Source organism: Aureobasidium namibiae (assembly GCF_000721765.1).
Source record: "Aureobasidium namibiae CBS 147.97 unplaced genomic scaffold scaffold_32, whole genome shotgun sequence".
NCBI classification, from domain to species: Eukaryota; Fungi; Ascomycota; class Dothideomycetes; order Dothideales; family Saccotheciaceae; genus Aureobasidium; species Aureobasidium namibiae.
In genome coordinates this window covers 45,794-64,873 of record NW_013581177.1, presented here as the reverse complement: position 1 = coordinate 64,873, position 19,080 = coordinate 45,794, and the positions used below count along the sequence as shown (strand labels likewise).

General features: G+C 45.0%; 4 protein-coding genes across 4 annotated transcripts; all 4 read right to left on the bottom strand.

Annotated features, from left to right (window-relative positions):
• Positions 1 to 1,064: 1,064 nt before the first annotated feature.
• M436DRAFT_77060 (histone-fold-containing protein) lies at positions 1,065 to 1,659 on the bottom strand (the record flags this gene model as incomplete). Its single annotated transcript, XM_013566980.1, has 3 exons — positions 1,065 to 1,090; positions 1,143 to 1,436; positions 1,638 to 1,659. 3 exons carry the CDS (start codon positions 1,657 to 1,659, stop codon positions 1,065 to 1,067), a joined length of 342 nt encoding a protein of 113 aa, XP_013422434.1.
• Positions 1,660 to 2,723: 1,064 nt separating this feature from the next.
• M436DRAFT_68314 (uncharacterized protein) lies at positions 2,724 to 3,275 on the bottom strand (the record flags this gene model as incomplete). The annotated part of the gene is made up of 1 exon (XM_013566979.1): positions 2,724 to 3,275. The coding sequence occupies one exon, from the start codon at positions 3,273 to 3,275 to the stop codon at positions 2,724 to 2,726; it is 552 nt and encodes a 183-aa protein (XP_013422433.1).
• A 3,539-nt stretch (positions 3,276 to 6,814) lies between these two features.
• Positions 6,815 to 7,421, bottom strand: M436DRAFT_68313 (uncharacterized protein; the record flags this gene model as incomplete). Its single annotated transcript, XM_013566978.1, has 3 exons — positions 6,815 to 6,931; positions 7,017 to 7,203; positions 7,237 to 7,421. 3 exons carry the CDS (start codon positions 7,419 to 7,421, stop codon positions 6,815 to 6,817), a joined length of 489 nt encoding a protein of 162 aa, XP_013422432.1.
• Positions 7,422 to 14,759: 7,338 nt separating this feature from the next.
• M436DRAFT_68311 (uncharacterized protein) lies at positions 14,760 to 16,117 on the bottom strand (the record flags this gene model as incomplete). The annotated part of the gene is made up of 7 exons (XM_013566977.1): positions 14,760 to 14,780; positions 14,840 to 14,887; positions 15,122 to 15,192; positions 15,251 to 15,313; positions 15,687 to 15,769; positions 15,816 to 15,943; positions 16,112 to 16,117. 7 exons carry the CDS (start codon positions 16,115 to 16,117, stop codon positions 14,760 to 14,762), a joined length of 420 nt encoding a protein of 139 aa, XP_013422431.1.
• Positions 16,118 to 19,080: the final 2,963 nt, after the last annotated feature.

The following is a 19,080-nucleotide window of genomic DNA, read 5'->3' as shown; positions in this document are numbered from 1 at the left end:
GGTGGTACACGGATAGTCACCACCGAGGATTTTGGATAGTCAGCTTCAAGGGCAGTCTATAAATGCTAAATGTAAAGTGGATGTTTCTACACTTGCTATCCTTTTTTATGCAAGGCATTCCTCCAAACGAATTCACACTGAGGACCGTTTGAAAACCATCCTTCCATCGCGGCAGCCTAGAAACTAGCCCACTATGTGTTTCACGACCCCGGACTCATCCCCGTGATCCTCGTTACTTTTCTCCACCCGTTGGCCATACATGACGGCCCCATCTTACGAATCTTTCAATCAACGCAAAATTGTCTTGGGTCTGGCGCTTGAGGACGGGCCAACTCTCCTCAACTTGTTCCACAAATCCCACTCATGATTTTGAACACATTGCGGGTCGGTTCGTCGTGACCAGACGCTTCGTATCCTGCAGGTAGCTTCTGATAGGAAACAAAGATACGGTCATGTAAATGCTACTCAGAGCAAGGCTTCCCTCGAAGATCGAGTCATCGCAGCCTGGGCAGCTCCGGCACGGGGTCGCGAGCAGGTAGCGTGAAGCGAGGGAAGTAACAGTCAACAGAATTGCAACTACTTGTTCGTCAGGATCTGAGATAGCCCAGTCATCCGAAGCAATCTACAGATGCAGACTTCATGATAGTTGGAGACTGGAACTTGCCAGATAGACCGGAATATTGGTCCTTTCGAGTGTCGAGTCAGCTCATATGATTAGTGGATAAGCATGCATTCAATTGTCAAACACTCGAACCACAATAGAATAGACAGCCGTGAAGACAGAAAGATCGATCGTTTGTTGCCTTTCTGACTTGAATGCGAGTCGGCAAAAGGGTCTAATGATTGGTAACGCAACCAATATTCTAGATTTCCAACCAGGTTACACATCGCTGCTTGCTACAACGGTCTGATTCTGTAACACATAGCCATTGCGCTCCTAAGTCGGCGGCTCTGTTCATTGCATTCCAAAGTGCTAGACTAGCTCCTGGAAAGCGGTCACCGCAGCGGGCTGTCAGGCAACCCTGCGATGTGAGCCTACAGTGAGCATCCAAATCCAGAAAAGTCTAGCTACCGGAACCATAGAGGACACCTAGTAAGGTCAGTGATTGGACGAGACGAGAAGAAATTCCAAGATAACTCACGGCCCTGCCGCTTGAGGGCGTGGACAACATCAATTGAAGTGACGGTCTTGCGTTGTGCATGCTCGGTGTAGACGACGGCGTCACGGATCACACTCTCGAGGAAGGTCTTGACAACACCGCGGGTCTCGTCATAGATTGTAGCAGAAATACGCTTGACACCACTACGGCGAGCAAGACGACGAATGGAGGCATCTGTGATGCCCTGAATAGTGTCCCGCTTACTCTTACGGTGACGTGCAGCACCGGGTTCCCCAAGGCCGTTACTGCCGGTCCCGCGCTGATCCCGACCAAGCGCTCTTTTGTGTTCCAACTTTCCTTTTCCGCCTATCGACATGAGACGTGTCAGTATGTTCAACTAGATATGACAAGGTGAGGGATGCCTGTGAAACAGTGCGGTGAAACAGGAGATGTGTCGCAAACGGAGCTGGGAAGACGAGTGCGTTATGCCGTAGCAGGAACAATGGATCATGCTCTGGAGAACAGTACTTGACTTACTACCCCACGCGTTCCTGGCCATTCTGTATAGAGAGATCAAGATTGAACACGGGAAGAAAGACATCACGGTGGTATGCCGGCATTGCAGGAGAGATTTATGAGCGCCTTTGGCCGTGGCGCGCAGTCACTGCAAGATGATCGAAATTACCTCTTATGATGCGATTTGTTGAGCGCAGAGGCGATCGATGTGTAAGTAGACAATCCATGACAGGAGTTACGATCCATCGTAGGCCAATAGCAAGCTAGCGGTATGCTGGCTGATAAGGCACGAGCTCAAGTGTGTAGCTGTTTCTCCTTCACTACTTGTCACCAGTGGTTAGTTGGTACTCCTGAGAGTTGAGTGGGATCAGATGTCTACATTAGTCTCCTCAACGCAGGCCCAGGACGGTGATGTGTGCGCGGGACGGCATAAGCAAGCTCATGAGTAAACAGAACATGATGGAAGAATCTCTTCCAGTAACAGGTGCGATGTGTAGATTTCTTGGGAAAGGCTTAGCTTGTAGGTATGACTTGGTGTTGAAAACAAAGTAGGACGCTCGACAGAGAGGAGACTTCTTGTAGTGCGGGTCCTACATTCATTGTTTCTCTTTACACTATATTATGCCTTGACAAAAGTGTGCCCCGTTATTGCAGCTCAGATGACGATATGTGGGTTACAGTGACTGCGCAAGTAGCACAGGCAGTCTTATCTTGTCCTTCTAGTTGTTCTCACCCGACCACGAACGAGCGACGGCTCACACAACCGTAAGCTCGAAGGGTATAGTACTTCAGCATTTTCTATGATCTTGAGTCTAGGCGCATAAAAGGAATGCAAGAAGCAAGAAGCAAGAATGTCAAGAATGGAATCTTCTAGCCACTCCGCGCCTGTTAGCCACAACTAATGAATCTTGTACCGAAGACGACACGTTTATAGATCTTAAGCAATATTATATAACGCACTATTATCAGTCGGTGGCGATCTCGTCAAAGACGAAGATCGTACCATCGTGACAGATCACACTTGTGTCTGCAACTTTCCTGTTGGACTCGGCTTGGCCCTCAAGCATCAAAGATTTGCTTGCTAAGACCGCAGACTCTGGAGGGCTTTCATGCGCGGGTGTGTTCGTGCAAGAACACCGATTCCAGATCAAATATGCTGTTCATGGTCTCAAAACTATCGTCGCAACCCTGCGAGACATGTTGATGAAGGATCCGGAGCTGCTCGAACTTGGCTCTATTGATATCAACCTCTGATTGTGCCTCATCTAGGTGGTATGATACCAAAGTTGGATTCCAGGATAGCCACTGAAGTTTAACGATATCTCGTTCGAAACCCTTGTCTCTCAGTGACAACTCCGTTCCACGAACTGTGCTGATTATCTGCGCGTATCTGGCTGCAAGTTCGCCTTCACCCTTCAACATTGCGTTCGAGATGTAGTACCCGACGATTGAAAGGTCTTCAAAGTTCGAGACGAAGAAGTCATCAAGAGCAGCATGAGGCTTCTGGATATCGTGCAATCCGGAACTTAGAATCTGACATAGGGGGTAGTTGGAAAGGTCAGCGAGATCGCGGTAAGCTTTCAAAGCGCGCTGTCTGGCCTCCTCCGCTGCCGTAAACAGCGAGAGAAGTCGGTCGTTTGGCGATTTTGCCTCGGGCATTTGCGGTCTGAACCGAGTAAGTCTTCGAGGAGAACATCTATGCAGTGGCTCGCAAAGCACGTTAAGAGCGTTATCGCTTGTACCTGTGCACAGCTGTAGGTGCCTGATGTCATCCAGATGTTTTCGAGTCCATAGTTTATTTCCTCCTCAATGCTGCGAGAGTGGGAAATTACGGTGCACGGACAAGAAACCAGAGGGCTCTCGTACCCAATCAGAGTTGCCAGTCTGATAGAGCTGCTTATCGGAAGACGTTCTCATAATCGACGCGAACAACTTGTGTGATGTTTTTATTTCTGATCGAGTACACGCATTGAATCAAGCAAGTCACGTGTATGGCTACCAGTTGATGGGTCCTGTGAGAATGTCACTCGCTCATTACATTTCGAGACTTCTAGTATGGTAATCAGGCTAGCTAACGTCACATGCAAAGAGAGTACGAAGTTGCGTCTGTGTCAATGCAAAGGTCATGAATCTCGAGCCTGTATCAGAGCCCGAACTTTGCTCTGCACTCTATCAGACCTGTCGCGTTCTGAATAGCTCGAGATGGCGTCCAATTGACTTGCCTCTATTCCAACCTCATTTGCAGTCACCTCGAAGCCTACTCACGTGATCTGGGCCGTTCCAAGCTGTGTGTGTCGAGAATATGATGATAGAGGACGTTAACATCATCAGCGACTTGAAAGATGAAGCCGATCTAGGTGTCTTGACCTACCTTGCTAACCAGCGTACACGTGTTGGACTTACGGCAATTTGTGATACCGTTCGATGAGGTTCGGAACAAAGTCTCATTCTCCCTCACGCTCAGAGCAGAACACACGCTAAGAGGCTCACCTGTTCCATCCCAGCACGAACAGAAGAGGTACTGCCTTATGCTCTTTAATCTTTTATTTCCAACGTATCCCCAATCTCTAACTCTTATCATACTACCACGGTACTAGTGGATGATCCTCAATGGCGATGCATAGTGGGGTACATGTCCAGGATGCGGTTCCCGAACTCCGCCATGACTCTATAGCAGTAAGGACGATAAAGATAGAATCGTCGAAAGTTCTTCGCAATCCGAGTCCTCACAAGAGTAGCCACGAACGGAAACTGAGAATTGAGCGTCCTTGTTCAGATATTGGTCCTCAGCTAGACGAGATCCATTTGCTCATGCATGAGGCTCCAGACACCGACTTTTTTCGCCAAGCAGATGGTTTGAAGCTTCCTAGGAGTCTTATCAGCATGATGGACAGTATCGAAGCTCTTGTGGAAAGTCAGACGCTTGATGGTCAAGAACAATCCAGGCATGCTTAGCTCTAGCATGTACATAGGTCTTCCTCGGAAGACTGCATATCCGCACAGCTTGGATCATCAAATCACTTGACCCATTCAACCAGCTACGATCTTAAGACTTGAGATAGATCAATTCTAATGACCTAGATGAGACCGATATTCAGATAGATGCAAGAATTGGACTAATCATCGCAAACAATCATATCGACGAAGACGTGACATGTTTCTCACACTCATTTGTACCTGATCCTGCGATGGAGCACAATAAGTATATTGAGTATCTACTGCCTTTGGATGGTTATCAAACTTAGCCAGTAACCTCCGACCAGACTCTAAGACACAAGCCTAAGTATCGGGCTTCTAGTCAGAACACCAGAATACCTTAGCTTATATCGAACAAGTTCAGGTCTCGATACGCGAGGGCATATAAAACCGATGCCATCACTAATGAAGTTGAGTGTTCTCATGTTCCTCTACAAGCAGATGTGGGCCGAGACGCCTGGATCATCTGGCTTCTCTTTTGAAAGTAAATTTGTACGCAACAATATTTCCGAATGTTCGTCGCTACAGCTTCAGATGGAACGGCCTTATGTAAAGAACTCCCTTCTGGTTTGAGATCGAAAGCTCGACTGATCGAGAGGGGCTCCGATGCCATGTTTCTCTATAGGACGAAGTATTCATTTTGAATTCGAGACTGATTGAAAGAGGGATGTCTAGCAAGACGAGACTGAGTCAGCGGCAGCCCTAACTATGATCTAGGAAATGGGCTCTCTGCATATCCGATACCGCCTGCCATCGATCCATATATGATTGAGAAAGCACGCTCATGATCGATGGCTTTTGATCTAGTTATAAGACGCGAGACATCCTCTTGATGTCCAACCATGTCCGGATTTTCTGAGCATTCGATTGCTAGTCGGCAGGCATGTCTACGCACATCAGACCCCCAACTCATGCCGCACACCCTGATCGTGTGGATAGACATCTGTTCCTCGTCGGACTACAACGCTAGTCCGTAAGGGAGAAAAGCTCGGGCTCCATGGTCCGGGCGAGGGGGAAAGAGTGGCGGGAGAAAGTTCTTGCTGCCTGTGGTGAAGCCAGATACAGAACCAAAGAAAGAGTATCAGTGTGAGAATCGCAAATATGCCGACAGTCACTGTTGCTGCTACAGATAACCCTAGGACATCGGGAGATCTGGAGAGCATCTAGGGCTTAGCATTATCTGCGGTAATGGTAGCGGACTGAAAATTGCAGATCGTGCGAGATCGGGAACACTTCAAGAAGCAGTTGTAGCTTCCAAAAGATCTCGCTCTGGTTCCTTACAAGAGCTGCAGTGGAGCTTGCAGCATATATATGATAAGCCAGATCAAAGATCCGGATCTCAGTATGATCATCGAAATGATACTTATGAGATCAGCCTAACCATCGGGAGTGCTTCTAGCTCGTGTGGTCACTCCTTTGGTGATCTGAGTTGCTTGAGAATAGATGATTGGCATGAGGAAGCAGCTCACGTCTTATGGCTGTCCCATTTCTTGGGACTACCTATCATCAAACCTCTGTAATCACTTTCGCAATTGCCCTCATGCTGTCTTAATGGAGATATCACATGTGGCTGAGGCGAGTCTGCTTACATACTCTTGAACTAAAATTCTCTCTCTGATTCATCCAAAATGTTGGCGCAGGAGCACAGCGAGACAGCGCTTGATGTCATGGAACATCGCCCTTGGATCCCAGTCATCACAAAGCTTTAGTACAAAGCGTTATCCTCGATGGACGAAACATGTCTCGAATATCCTTGATCTGGACAATTTCGGAGTGGGCACTAGCAGAACTTCATTTTGCACTCCCACTAACACGGTGTGCACATACCTAGGTAGACATAGAGCTACGTATCTCTTTGGAACATTTATGAGTAACCACTTTCCGTCTGCTTCCTAAGAAAGTCACCAGCTTCTACCTTATATGGATTGTGCTCCCTACCTTCGGGCGCTTGATCTTTAGGAGGTCATCAATGTGCTTTGTTCATCTGCAGGAAATCTCTTATAAGGAAACAGCAGTTGCATTCGGTATTTACGCTGAGCTATCCCACTACGATCGAAATGTTCTTATCATGGCAGCGCTGGGTTCTCTGCTATTGAGAGCAATCGCTCATCTTGTTGTATCTTGACAAACCTTGGTTTCGAGACTGGGTCTCAGCACCCTTTTAGGTTCTAAGCCAATGAATAACGAGTTTTTCTAGACCTTTTGATGATCATCGTCGCTATCTATCTCAGCGCCTTATATCCCCGTCCGAAGTTGCTGCAGGTTTGCCACTCGGCTGCCCAATCGGCTGAATAACACGATCCTGGAGACACATGCTTGTCGTCAGGTAAGCACGACATCTAGAACAAGCTTTTGCATATATATCCTAGACATCTTAGCAGATGCATCGGGCGATTAAATGAACCTTGGATAATCCGTACTCACCTTCTGACACCCTATTTCTCGCATTATCATCTCTATGTCTCGGGCCACCTCGATCAGCTTCTGAGAGAAGTTTATCAACTCTTCTCCGTGCCCTATTATACGCTCCTCTGTATAAGGATGTGCGAGTCGAGCAGTGAAGGGCCATTCTCCCGAGCACTTGTCAGACTCAACTCTCAACTTCATATAGCTATCCAAAGCCAACAAAAGAGGCTTGACTAACCTTATGAAGCCTGGATTGAGGTAGAATCTATCTTCGTCCTCGGATGATGATTGCAGTGACCTTTTTACTTTTCCCATCTCGGCTTCGAGAAGTTTTTGTTGTCGTCTGATCGGCTCGATTCTTTTGTTCGTCTCTAAGGCGAGTAAGCAGAGTTGGTCGATGCACCGCTGACTCTGGGAAAGCATGTCTTGAATTTTTCTACCTTTACTGATTCTGGCTCCTTTCCAGATCGCGGATAACACTTGGTTCCACGTTACGGAAGCGGACGTTCGGAGCTTTTAAGCAGAGTGAGACTTTCTATCTGTTCTTTCTGACGATGTTTCTTTTCCAGATCGATAGCCTTCTAGAATCTTAATAAACTCTCCAATGCGTTCAACATTGGTGGTCAAAGTTTGGTTGTGAAATCTAACACCAGCAGTAATCCTGCTCATGTTTGTCGCTACATTTCGCGTTTGACTGTATTCCTGAGACACTGCTCTGTCAGTCTCCCGCTGTTCCAATTCAAGGTCGGTCCATTGCGCTGCTGGACCGATCAGAATCGGGTGAGGCTGGTTAAAGTCCATCAACTAGGATGTGTATCGTAAAGAACGATCTCGTTCTAGCCCTGGACCCGTACGTTCCAACTACAGGTCTGAATCTGGGGCATTCTCTGCATCTCACAGATATCGAAGTGTTTCTTGTGCAGGCTTTCAACATGCCTTAAGCATTATGCGCGACTGGGTATCATCTGGAGACAACGACTCGTTGTGGTCGTCATCAAATTTGCTAGGCCGCAAAGAATCTTAGAAATCCTCTTTGCTGGCTTGTTATGTGCTAAGAAGCTTCAAAACCTTTACAGGATGCATCTTCATGCGTTAGCTATTCAGCTGCCAGGTGACCACACAAAGCTTGAGAATAGTTCCCATGCTTCGAAACCTTTGTTACAAATTTCTCGCCCGGTCCTCATGTGATCACGTTGATGATGAGTAGTTCGTTTCTAACCTGTTTTTGTGTATTTTTGCACCGTCATGCCAATCTGACAACAGGTCTCACTTCACGAAGGATCTATGATCTGCGCAATGACAGAGATCATCCGGTATCTCTGAGTACCTCTGGTGAGAATTGCTTGCCAAATTTGTCTGACCACATCCTCGCCAGGTCGCGAGGACGATTTGATCACGAAGCCAATCTTTCATGCCGTAAAGATCATGGTAACGCTGTGGAAGTATATAGAAACCCTTTGAAACATCATTGGCTATACTATGTGTGATCGTGGTCACTCCTGCCTCACAGTTTGTCATCACTGGATCGGCTCGCGTAGTTTCGTCTTAAACTTAGGAGTGCTCGTTCACGGGAGGCTTACACATTCCTTACGTGGTCAAAAGCATATATCAACTACTTGCTCCGTCACCATATTGCCTCAGAGACGACGCACGCTCAACATGAGGAACGACCAGATGAATTATTTGTAGATCGCTTTGCTTAGTCTTGCCGGATCCGCCGTCTCCGAGAAGGCCAAATGCGGGGACGGAGTCGAATTAAACATGCAACAAGGCGATCAATCGACCTTCAGTATCCCACTTAACGAGACCTGTTCGGCTGCTCTCATCACTTTCAGCGACGGCACAGATTTGACGTTAGATCTCCAGACTAACTCTTCGTGCCCTTACGCAAGCTCAGAGGCTCAGACGTTCACCACTATCATCGGCTCAGATACTCCCGAAGGTATCGCTACGCTCACTTTCCAATGTAGCGAACAAGTCTACTGCATGTCAATCGATGTTGTGACAGCAAACAACTCGAACTCGAAGACTTCCATACACAGCGTTTGTGCAGATGTGACAAACCCGGCTCGCGAGTCCGGTGTAGCTGCTAGGGCAACTCAGGTTTCGGGGGTCAGCGACGGACAGATGCACGCGGGAAGCATGAAGACTTCCGCTACGACACCCTTAAGCCCGACACAGGCTTCGCAAAGCAATTGGACTATCACCACGGCTCTGGATAGTGCTTTGACCGGTTTCAGCACGATAGCTGGGGCGAGTGTACTTGGGTATACCACAAATGCTACGAGTCTTAGTAGCCCCGATGGCGGTCAATCTCCTTCCTCTGATGTTTCCGCTATATCTACTGGAACCGACTCTACCGCGACCACCATGGCCGCAGCTTTTTCATCAGACACTTCGTACTCATCGACCTCGCAGACAGTCACGGCGTCGCCAGGTGGGTCTGATGATACGAATCCTACTCTTACCACGGTAGCAATGCTCCCAACTGCTACAAGTTCACTGGACGCCAACGGGACCACTTCCATCGAGACAGCGAGCCAGTTGCCAGGGGAGAATCGACCTACTGGAGCAAAACCTATAGAGAAACTAACAGCGCCGCCTGTTGCGGCGCAGTTTCTTGGTAACGGCACTTCCGCGAATCTTCCTACCGAAGTAGATGGTCAGGACCCTTCGACGTGCGCTTGCTACCCGCTTCCCACTTTCTAATGGTCTACACATTAGATTTCTAACCTTGTGATTAACTCAGCGTAGCATCCAGATGGTGACGGTCAAAAGTCGGAGTCATGTATCGATAGAACTGCGAAGCTGCCGTTTCCTTGTACCGTAACAAATGATGTCTAGGCGAAGAGCTTCTCAGCGGATGTTAGGATCTTGTAGCTAAGTCTGAATTTTATTGCCCTTGCCACCTCGGGATCCAGTTCCACCCCGTTCTTGTCGGTTCACTCCCGATATCCTCATTCATCGAGTAGATGCGCTTCTTACTAGCGTGATCGGAGGCTACTTCCGATGGTGAGGCTAAAACTCTCAATATACTGCTCGCTTTCATAACAATGTACTTCTGGGGTATGATTCATGGCTGCAGGTATTTCTTGTATTCCTACGATCCCAAATCCTAGATCCACAGACATCGCCACTTTGCTACTAATGGAAGTTGTTGCTCTGTCAAGCGTCTTAACGCTTGATTTAATGATGTGACATGTTAGACCCCATAGTCGACCCCTTATCCATTAACGACTAACAGTAATAAGATGGAGCAATTCGAGAAGAAGCTGGGAATAGACACAAGCTTAAATTTACATCGTTCCATCGAGTTGTTTTGGTAGTGATTCATCGTGAGCGATACAGAGAGCTGTAGCACAACTGTCGGTTTACGACGCGTCCGAAGTAGTTGCATTCTGTCTATATAGTTGGGCTCACACCTGCAGAATGGATTTTTCTGCTACAAGCTTTTCGATCTCTAAGGAGTGCACCATTTCACATCAAACACATGCAACTTCGAACTCCACGGTCTTCAGAATTCGTCCAGAGTCGTTGAATTTGTCTTCATCCTTCGCAGTTGCCGGGAATCCACACCGTAATTCGAATTGCTCGAAAGCATGTAGGGGCGCAACGAGATCTTCCAGACTCTCCGAGTTGACTCGGCTGGGCGAGATGACCTTTTTGACTTTTGGTTTCATCCAAACCATCGCGCTCGACATATACCCAGACGGGGACTGGATAAGAAAAGACAAGGTACTACCGATCCAGTCCAGCGTGATGAGATATATCTGGACCTGACTGCAGATAACTATCGGCAGAGAGGTAACTGGATAGCTGCTATCTTTCGCACAACTCTAGACATAGCATAACCTAGTGATTGTGGAAGTAACAATACTATCGCCATTCTGCGTCAGAATTCATACACGCACAATTATGGGTACAACCTACAGTCCCTTAAAGCCGCAAGCCTGTAAGCAAGTAATCTTCCGATGCCATGGATTCATCTTTAGTCTAAGCACGATGCGAAGGAAGAGAGAAACGGTCATAACCTCGCCCATAATGTCGAAAAAGCAGAATGCGGTCCAAAATATAGGCTAGAAATCTCGTTAGTCTAGTCCAGCATAGGGAAAATATTCATATGTGCCCTATCATACCTGGTGGATACACATTTAAGAATGCAGATTCCATAGCGGATGACTGCATTGGAAGATTGCTCTAGTTACGAATGAAATCGCGCCGAAAAGAGTTAGTACGAAGCAGATTCTTAAGCTTAGTGCTCTCTTCTATAAAGGGCCGATCTGTAGTAGAACCAGACAATACCGGAACTTCGAGACAAAGGTGGCAACTACGAAAACCAACTGGCCCAGGTATTTAGTCTAGAATTGGGTCAATAAGATAGATAGAGCATGAAAGGAGTCGCTTTACCATTTAAAACACTCTCCGCTACGCATTTAAAGAGAAAGAAGTTGCATAACCAAGACCTGACCGAGCCTAGAGTACGGAACATATCGTTCCCGCGATGATGAGGACCTTCATAGCCGTAAGTTTATCCATCTTCGACTGCTCTCTTACAATATTCTTACAATCATGAAGACTAAGCCTGCGATATCTTTCTGGACCGGTCCTTCCAGTCTATTTTTCCTTTTCTAGCATGTAACAACACCAGCTAGCAGCACCATTAAGAGGCCGCAAACTAGCGTCGCGATACTAAAAGATGATCCTAGACTTAGGACCTCATAATTGTCGTGCGACATTGCCGAGTCTTAACTCTCGGGCTAATGGTAAGGGAGAAGTTATTAGATTAGGATACGACGATGAGGAACGATTGTTAATAAACTCTCTTAATCGTATACATAAAGAGGTATAGCATGGTTACATTTCTTTTCTCGCTTCTCGTTGTCCTATGTCCGTGGTTAGCTAGCCATTAGAGTGATATAGGGCTTGTAGGACATTATATTAACAGCGCATAATTCGTCTTAGAGGCTTGGCATGGTGATCTTAGATCTTCCTCGTGGCTTCGAACCGGTAGGCGCTCTAGCAAAAGCTCGAGGAGTTAGCCCGGGGCCGCTAATTGCAAGCGTATAGATTTGTACGTCTAAGTGTTAGATAACATCTACATATTGGACCCCGGTTTTCTTTTGGGGCTAACGTTCGTGCCACCAGTGGCACATCATAGCCTTCACATCATATTATAGAGTCACCATCGATACCTAGCTCACTTATGGCTGTTTGTCTTAGGCGTTTTTTTCCTACTAACTCGAGCTGATCACTCTAGTCTCCGGCTTATGATCATTGTCTACTATCACATTTCCTTAAGTGGGGATGCCGATGACTCGCACTTCTTATGGCCTGCTTAGACCCTAGTCTAGTTAATAAAACATGCACTTGATTGTAGAACCGCGCTAGTGTAGTCCCCTAGCAGGTGCTTCTACTAATTGACTGGAATAACGTTCATTAGTATACGGCGTATGTCTGTTAGTTACCGAATCTTAACGACCGTAACAAATATAACTTAGCAGGTTAACAAGCAATCTCACCGTCATTGCCCTCTATATCACGTATATCTGGAATGTCCGGCTAGCTACACCTATAATTCGGAGTTTCGTTCGGATGATGGTAACTTAGTAAGAAGTCTTAATGACTAATCTTATAGGGATGTATTTTTCCCTCGCGCATTAACTACCGCTAATCGACATTACCCCACTACCGCATTAAAGATTGTAAACATCCCCTAATGAGCCAGTCCGCCTTCATCTTGCTATAAAGGTGTAATGCCACTAAGCCACATGCGATAATAATTAATACTAGTGTAATTCCATCCTAGCTCTTTAAAGATACTAATAGCATATGGATTTCCGCCCTATACTTCTACCGCTACGTAAACATCGGAACACGGCATTCCATTCGATTCTACATAGGTAGAAGCCTAGACCGTTGCAGCCTATATCGCTACTCTAATTAGCGTACGTAAGGCCGCTACGTCTGCTACGTAGACAGGGCCTAGACGATAACCTTTAGAGGCTCGACGAACAGCTACCCACCTATAAACACTTTCCTTATCGAATGCTTTTCCCTTCTTAGTAAGTGCTAGTCCGAAGAAGTCGGCACGGTTCTAGATCCCGATTCCCTAAAGATCGCCTCTCTCGAATCTAGTGTGGTTATAGTCGCTCTACGAAAGGATCTCGTAGGGAATCTCTCTTAGATTTACTAAGTAAAGTTTTAATAAGTCGGAATCTAGGGCCGGGATTATGACGAGGCTAGAAGAGGGAGACAACTTGTAAGACATGTATCGAATTGTACCTAGTGGAGACGCGACAAATCCTCGCCACTTATAAGATGATTTCTATTTAGCGACACTGTCTAGTCCCACGTAAGCGGTACCGTGTATTCTAAATTGATCCATAGCAGCGTCGAGTAAGGACCTCCTAAAGAATCTTCTACGATACTATAACTTTATAACTACAGTATATGTTTCATTAGGGTAATCGCCTCGTCTGCGGATGTTAATGCTCTCCTACCGAAGAGACCGACCCATCCGGTCTTGTTTTTATAGATGGCGGCTAGGACATGCCTAATAGGTATACTATCGAGGTCCCCTAGTAGTATAGCATCCGTTCGTAAAGCCTTAAGGTAAGTTGCTAGGTCGTCGGACTAACGGTTCTAGTACATAGGCTTAGCCTTAGTTCGGAGTGATCGAAAGTCGAGAAGAACCTACCTATTTAAGGTCTCTTATAGATTCCCACCATAGTTTAAAAGCTTTACTATGCGATCTCTCTAATCTAATTAAATATCGCTACATGCCCATCTCCAAAAAGTAAGGCATATGTTAACGGATATCTATTAGAGGAATCTCGCTTCTTTTCTGTTCCCCCGTCGGCAAAAGACCGGAGTTTACTAGCCGCTTGTTATGCACACGTATTGCTTTTCTACTAGAGCTAAGAATTTCTCCGCTATACGTTCCTATACACTAGGTAAGCTAGCTTAATCCGAAACAAGAACACGACTTCTATCGTTACTATATTAATGGAGCTACGATCACTTACAAATCTCATTTTCTCTATTTAAAGCTCGCTAATCCTTATCTTATAGAGGTGCTAGTAATTAAAAGCAAAAAAGAAGTAAGAAAAAATAGGAACAGCTCTACACCAGCTCGGCGAGCGCTTAAAGAGAAATAGTAAAGCATAAAGGATAAAGATAAAACGACTATCATAAGTCATTCTAAATACCTAATGATCCGATAGCAACACGATTTAGGAGAGCTAATCTACCGGGCTCTCTAATCTACTAGCGCGGTAATGCCTTAGATAGATAACTCCGGCTACTGGCTATGTCGATTAGTTAGGCCTTAACACTAGCTCGACTCGACCATTGCTTATGCAGTAGCCTTTTAGAGTTTTGCTAAGGTCTCGAAATATCTACGTTAACGGATATAAAGTAGACAGCCTAAGACAAAAGTTCCTCCCTAGAGCAGCACCGCCTAATTCATCGTCTATAGGGTAATAGAAGACGAACTCGGCTAGAACGAAAAGATAAAGACGATAGTCGTCCAGATTATGGCTATAATGTTAATCGCTAATCTAAAGCGGCCCATATGCCACCGGCCCACTTGCAACTCTTGCTTCGTCCACCTCTTCTAAGCAAGTAGCGCAATGGGGAGCAGATACGATGCTAGATAAGTAGCAACCATAAGTGAAATTATAGCGTTAAAAGCAGTAGCGGAGCTAACGTTAATGAGACCTAGGAGTAGTGTAATAACGAAGGAGAGTGCGATGGACCAGATTAGAAGCTTGGTTCTATCATCTATCTTTAAGTTAGTTAGCAATTATGTACTATGTCGGATTCGATCGTAGGACGCTTACCTCCTTAAGATATAAAGAACTAGGGAGCCCATCGTCGCGAGCGAATGCCTAGGTCACCCTTAACGCTATAGCAGTAACAGCAACGACTGCCGACATAAGCAATACCAAAAGTAGAGATGTAAGACCTGTGGTGAAGGCAGTCGAATTAGGTAGTGCCTACTAGAAGATCTAGATGAATGGAAATCCGGTTGGTAAGGTTAAGGCATCCTACACGTCACTAATACAAAACAGCATTATTAACATCATCCCGATACCGAGGAAGCCATTAATACATATACTGACTACTAAGCTCCTCGGTACTTCGACTTCTAGATCTTCGACCTCTTTGCACATGTGGATTACACCGTCGGCACCTGTATAGACATTAGGCATACCATCTAACTTATGTGTGAATTTCGAATTAAAGCTTACCGAGGAATGCAAAAACACTCGTCATAAGCCCGACAAAAACCGAAGTGCCGGGTAAGTAGCCTCCTAAAGTGAATAGAGTGGTAAATACTTCACTTACGGTATTATGTTTAGCGAAATAAGAGACCGGGACCGCGATTACAATAAATCCAATGATGTGGATTAACAGAATCATCCATTCGATGTAAGGTAGGAAGCGTATAAGCACAGTGTTAAATGCTAAAGCAAATAGCATGATGGCGTAAAGTACTAAAGTGACTTGCTAGCCCTTCGGAATATAGCTCGGGATGTTAAGGTTGACTAAGCCTAGCAAAACTTCGCTAGCGAGATAAACAGCACTCGCAATATCCGCTTGCCAAGCCAGGAACTGTTGCTAGCCTGTCTCGCACAATTAATTTGCTCGTCTCGAAAGTTAAAAGCACTCCGGAAGCTAACTTACCTATAATCCAGCTTAGAAATTTCCCGTATCGTGGTGGTGTAAGAGCTCCCACCCAATAGTACTGCCCTGCTGCATTTGGCATCCTACACATTCAGCACTCAGATACGTCACTATTCGTGTTGCACTCACATGGAAACCAGCTCTGCGAGAGACAAAACGACCGCAAGATATCCGATAAAGCAGAAGATGAATCCGTAGAGGAGCCCGGCGGGACCGCCGTTCTCTAAGCCATACGTGAACACGCTGCGACAGATGGACTGTTAACGTTGTAGTCTTTAGTAAACCACGGAATATGCGTACAACAGCAGGCCCTCCCACGTTATCATGATTGTGCATGAAAAGCCTATCATCTGCCATCCATGGAATCTTTTCTAAAACATTTGGTCAGGATGTGAATCGCGGAACAGAACCTTTAGGCGACATACCTCCATCTTAGGTTGCACGGTTCGGGGTTCCCCATTATACTTAGACTCCGAAGCCTCGACACAGATTCTCTTCCTCTCAGTAAGCTCGATAGAATTCATCCCGACTAGTGGCAGAACAGAAGGCTAGACAGAAGGTCTAACGGCGAGTGTGACGAGAGGGTAATGCGTCCAACTTATAGTGCTATCCATCTTCGACTATGGGAGTTAGAATAGTAGAGTGATTTACGGGCTTCTAATCTTCCGCTTCTAGCGGGTGCTCTACCGACAGCATGGCTCTGCCGTCCCGTAAGTCTAGGTATCTAGTATGGCTATTAAGGTCTGTACGTGCGAAGAACGGCATAAATATTGACCTAGCATTAAGCGGGGCTATGGGATTTGGGGGCCTAGTTCTTCCGGTACGACTTCCCTAGATTGATGTGGGGCTTAGTATTAATTATAACTAACTATCTGTTCGGTTCCTTAACTCGATCTACAGGCTTGCTTTAGGACATGAAACTAGCGTTTAAGGTCCATACTATCTTACAAACATAATATATTCCTACTAATTTTTAAATTTAGTCGTCGTGTATTGTAGTGTTTTCGCGATGACTAAATTACCTTCGATACGGCGGAGTTAGTAATCTAATATGAATCTTCGTAATGCAGAACTGCTTAAATTGATTGTGTTAGCGACAAACGCCAGCTATATTTAGTACGAATACGGGCTTCCGCATGCCGATATATTCACCTTTAAGTTATGGAGTTTGTTTAGTTTGCTAGGGCGTAAGAGTACCTAACGTTAGTTAAACGAACCAAACACTACTTACGTAGAAACATACGGGTTAATGATTTTCGGCTTAACTATTAATGGCGATCCCTTAGAGACCATTAATAGGTTTGCGAAAGAATTTATAACATAAGGATAGTCTTAATATAGCCCTAGAGCACGGCCTACTCCATGCCGTCTAGAACGATTGTAGATGGGGCTTTTTCTATAACCCGCTACTAGTTTCCCCTATGGTCGACGATGATAGATCGAGTGTATAGCTAATCCTTTGCTCTAAGGCGCTCTTGCACTTCGTTAAGGAATCCATCCTTAACTAGTTCTCCCGGCGTGCATTCTAAAGAACATATTGGACAACGCTAGTCGTTTAGTGGCAGACGATCTATGTCGAATGGCTTAGATCGAGTTTCGAGGAACACTTTAAGATCGAAGGCATTATGGTATAAACAGTTTACCTCGCGAATAGGTATATCGAAGATCCGAGATTATGAAAACGGCTCGTAGAGATTAATCTTAATCACCGGTAAGATCCTAATGACATTAGTAGCAGCGCTACAATTTAGTACTAGGGAGGTGGTCATAGAAGCTAGGATTTTGTCCTTTAAGATTGTCTTACATCTTTTAACAATCTCTTACCTACTCTAGATAATCTAACGTTTAATGGCGATAGCGAAGCGCGAGATTCTACCCTAACTAGCGCGGATTATCTCGATCTTAACCTCGAGTCCATGGTATATCTCGAGCTAAGACGTGATATCTCTAATAAGCGATCCATTCTCGGGTTTAATTAGAAATTTGTTAATCTTTATATAAAACCCGCTAGGCAGATTTCTACCTAAAAAGGCTACTACTGTTTCTAAATTAGGTCTATAGACGAGCTTTAGTAAGGTCCTTAATTCTGTTAAGCGTAGACGGGATTAAAGATCTAGTATGTTATACAATTAATCTCTATAGAGAGTCTTAAGTTATGCTATTAGTATGACAATGGTCGGCGATAAGCCCCTAATGCCTATCGGTATAATGTCATAGTATTCGACTCCATCTACTAGATGTATATAGTTAGGGAGATTAATATAGAAGATCTGGCCGAGAGAACACGAGGCTTCTCTAGTAATCTCGAGGACGTCTAGACTCCTAAGACAGACCTTAATCTGTGATTTAAGCTTGTTAACCTAAGTAAAGTCGATTATGTTTAAATCGTTATAAATCTTTACGAGGAAGAGAGATAAGAACGATCGTGTCCGATCGCTTAGCGCTAGAATTTAAAGGAGGTTACGAACTAGATCTAAGCTATACGCCACCTTATATAGGTTAAACGAGGAGGAAACCATAGTAGGTGGAATCACTGCATAGTAGATCTAGGTTTTCGATACCTTATTAATACTCGTCTATGTTTAAACAAAACGTAACGACGGTTTCTTACTAAGATTATAGCGAATAAGTCTCTAGTCGATAGTGCCCCTCGTACTAGATCTAGCGCTACTATGTTAGTTTCCTATAGGGTGTTAAATCTTCTATCGTATCGGAATCTATCGTTAAGCTCTAAGATATAAGTAGTAGGGGAGAAAGAAGACATGTTATAAAGATAAGACAGCTTATCTCTTAAGAAATGAGAATTGTTATTAGATATAGTACCGGTTTCTAATCTAATTTGTATAAGTGACGCATAGGCACTAGCGTAGTTCCTCGTCTTTTTCCTTTGTTCTAAGACATAGACGATGATCGCTATAGTTACGATCTAAGTTTCCGTCCTATGACCTGTCTTATAATTTTTACGGTCGTTACATTTCTGCCTTCTAGATAAGATTCTAAATGCTTATGCAGTTAAGATCACCTCGTAGAAAGCACGGTATGTCATAAGAAAGCTGTTAGCTAAGATTAACAGTTATCGAATCATTATAGCCATCTTATAATGTAGGTTTCTAAGCATAAAGGATATCGCGAGGCGACATTTAAATAAAATGATAGCGAGCCACTATTTTTTTTTCTGTATAGATGAGCTTTATACTAAAAGATGAGACATCGGATTACGAATGATACCGTTTTATTATTAAATAGTCAAATGTTTACATTGTTTGCCTAAGCATGTGGAACTTATAAGATTAAGCAAATAGTGCAAACTAAGAATTTACCATAGAGCTTATAGCGTGTTTACCTGCTCGAAATAGAACTCGGACAGAGTTGCTTCGAAAGCATTCTACGTGTA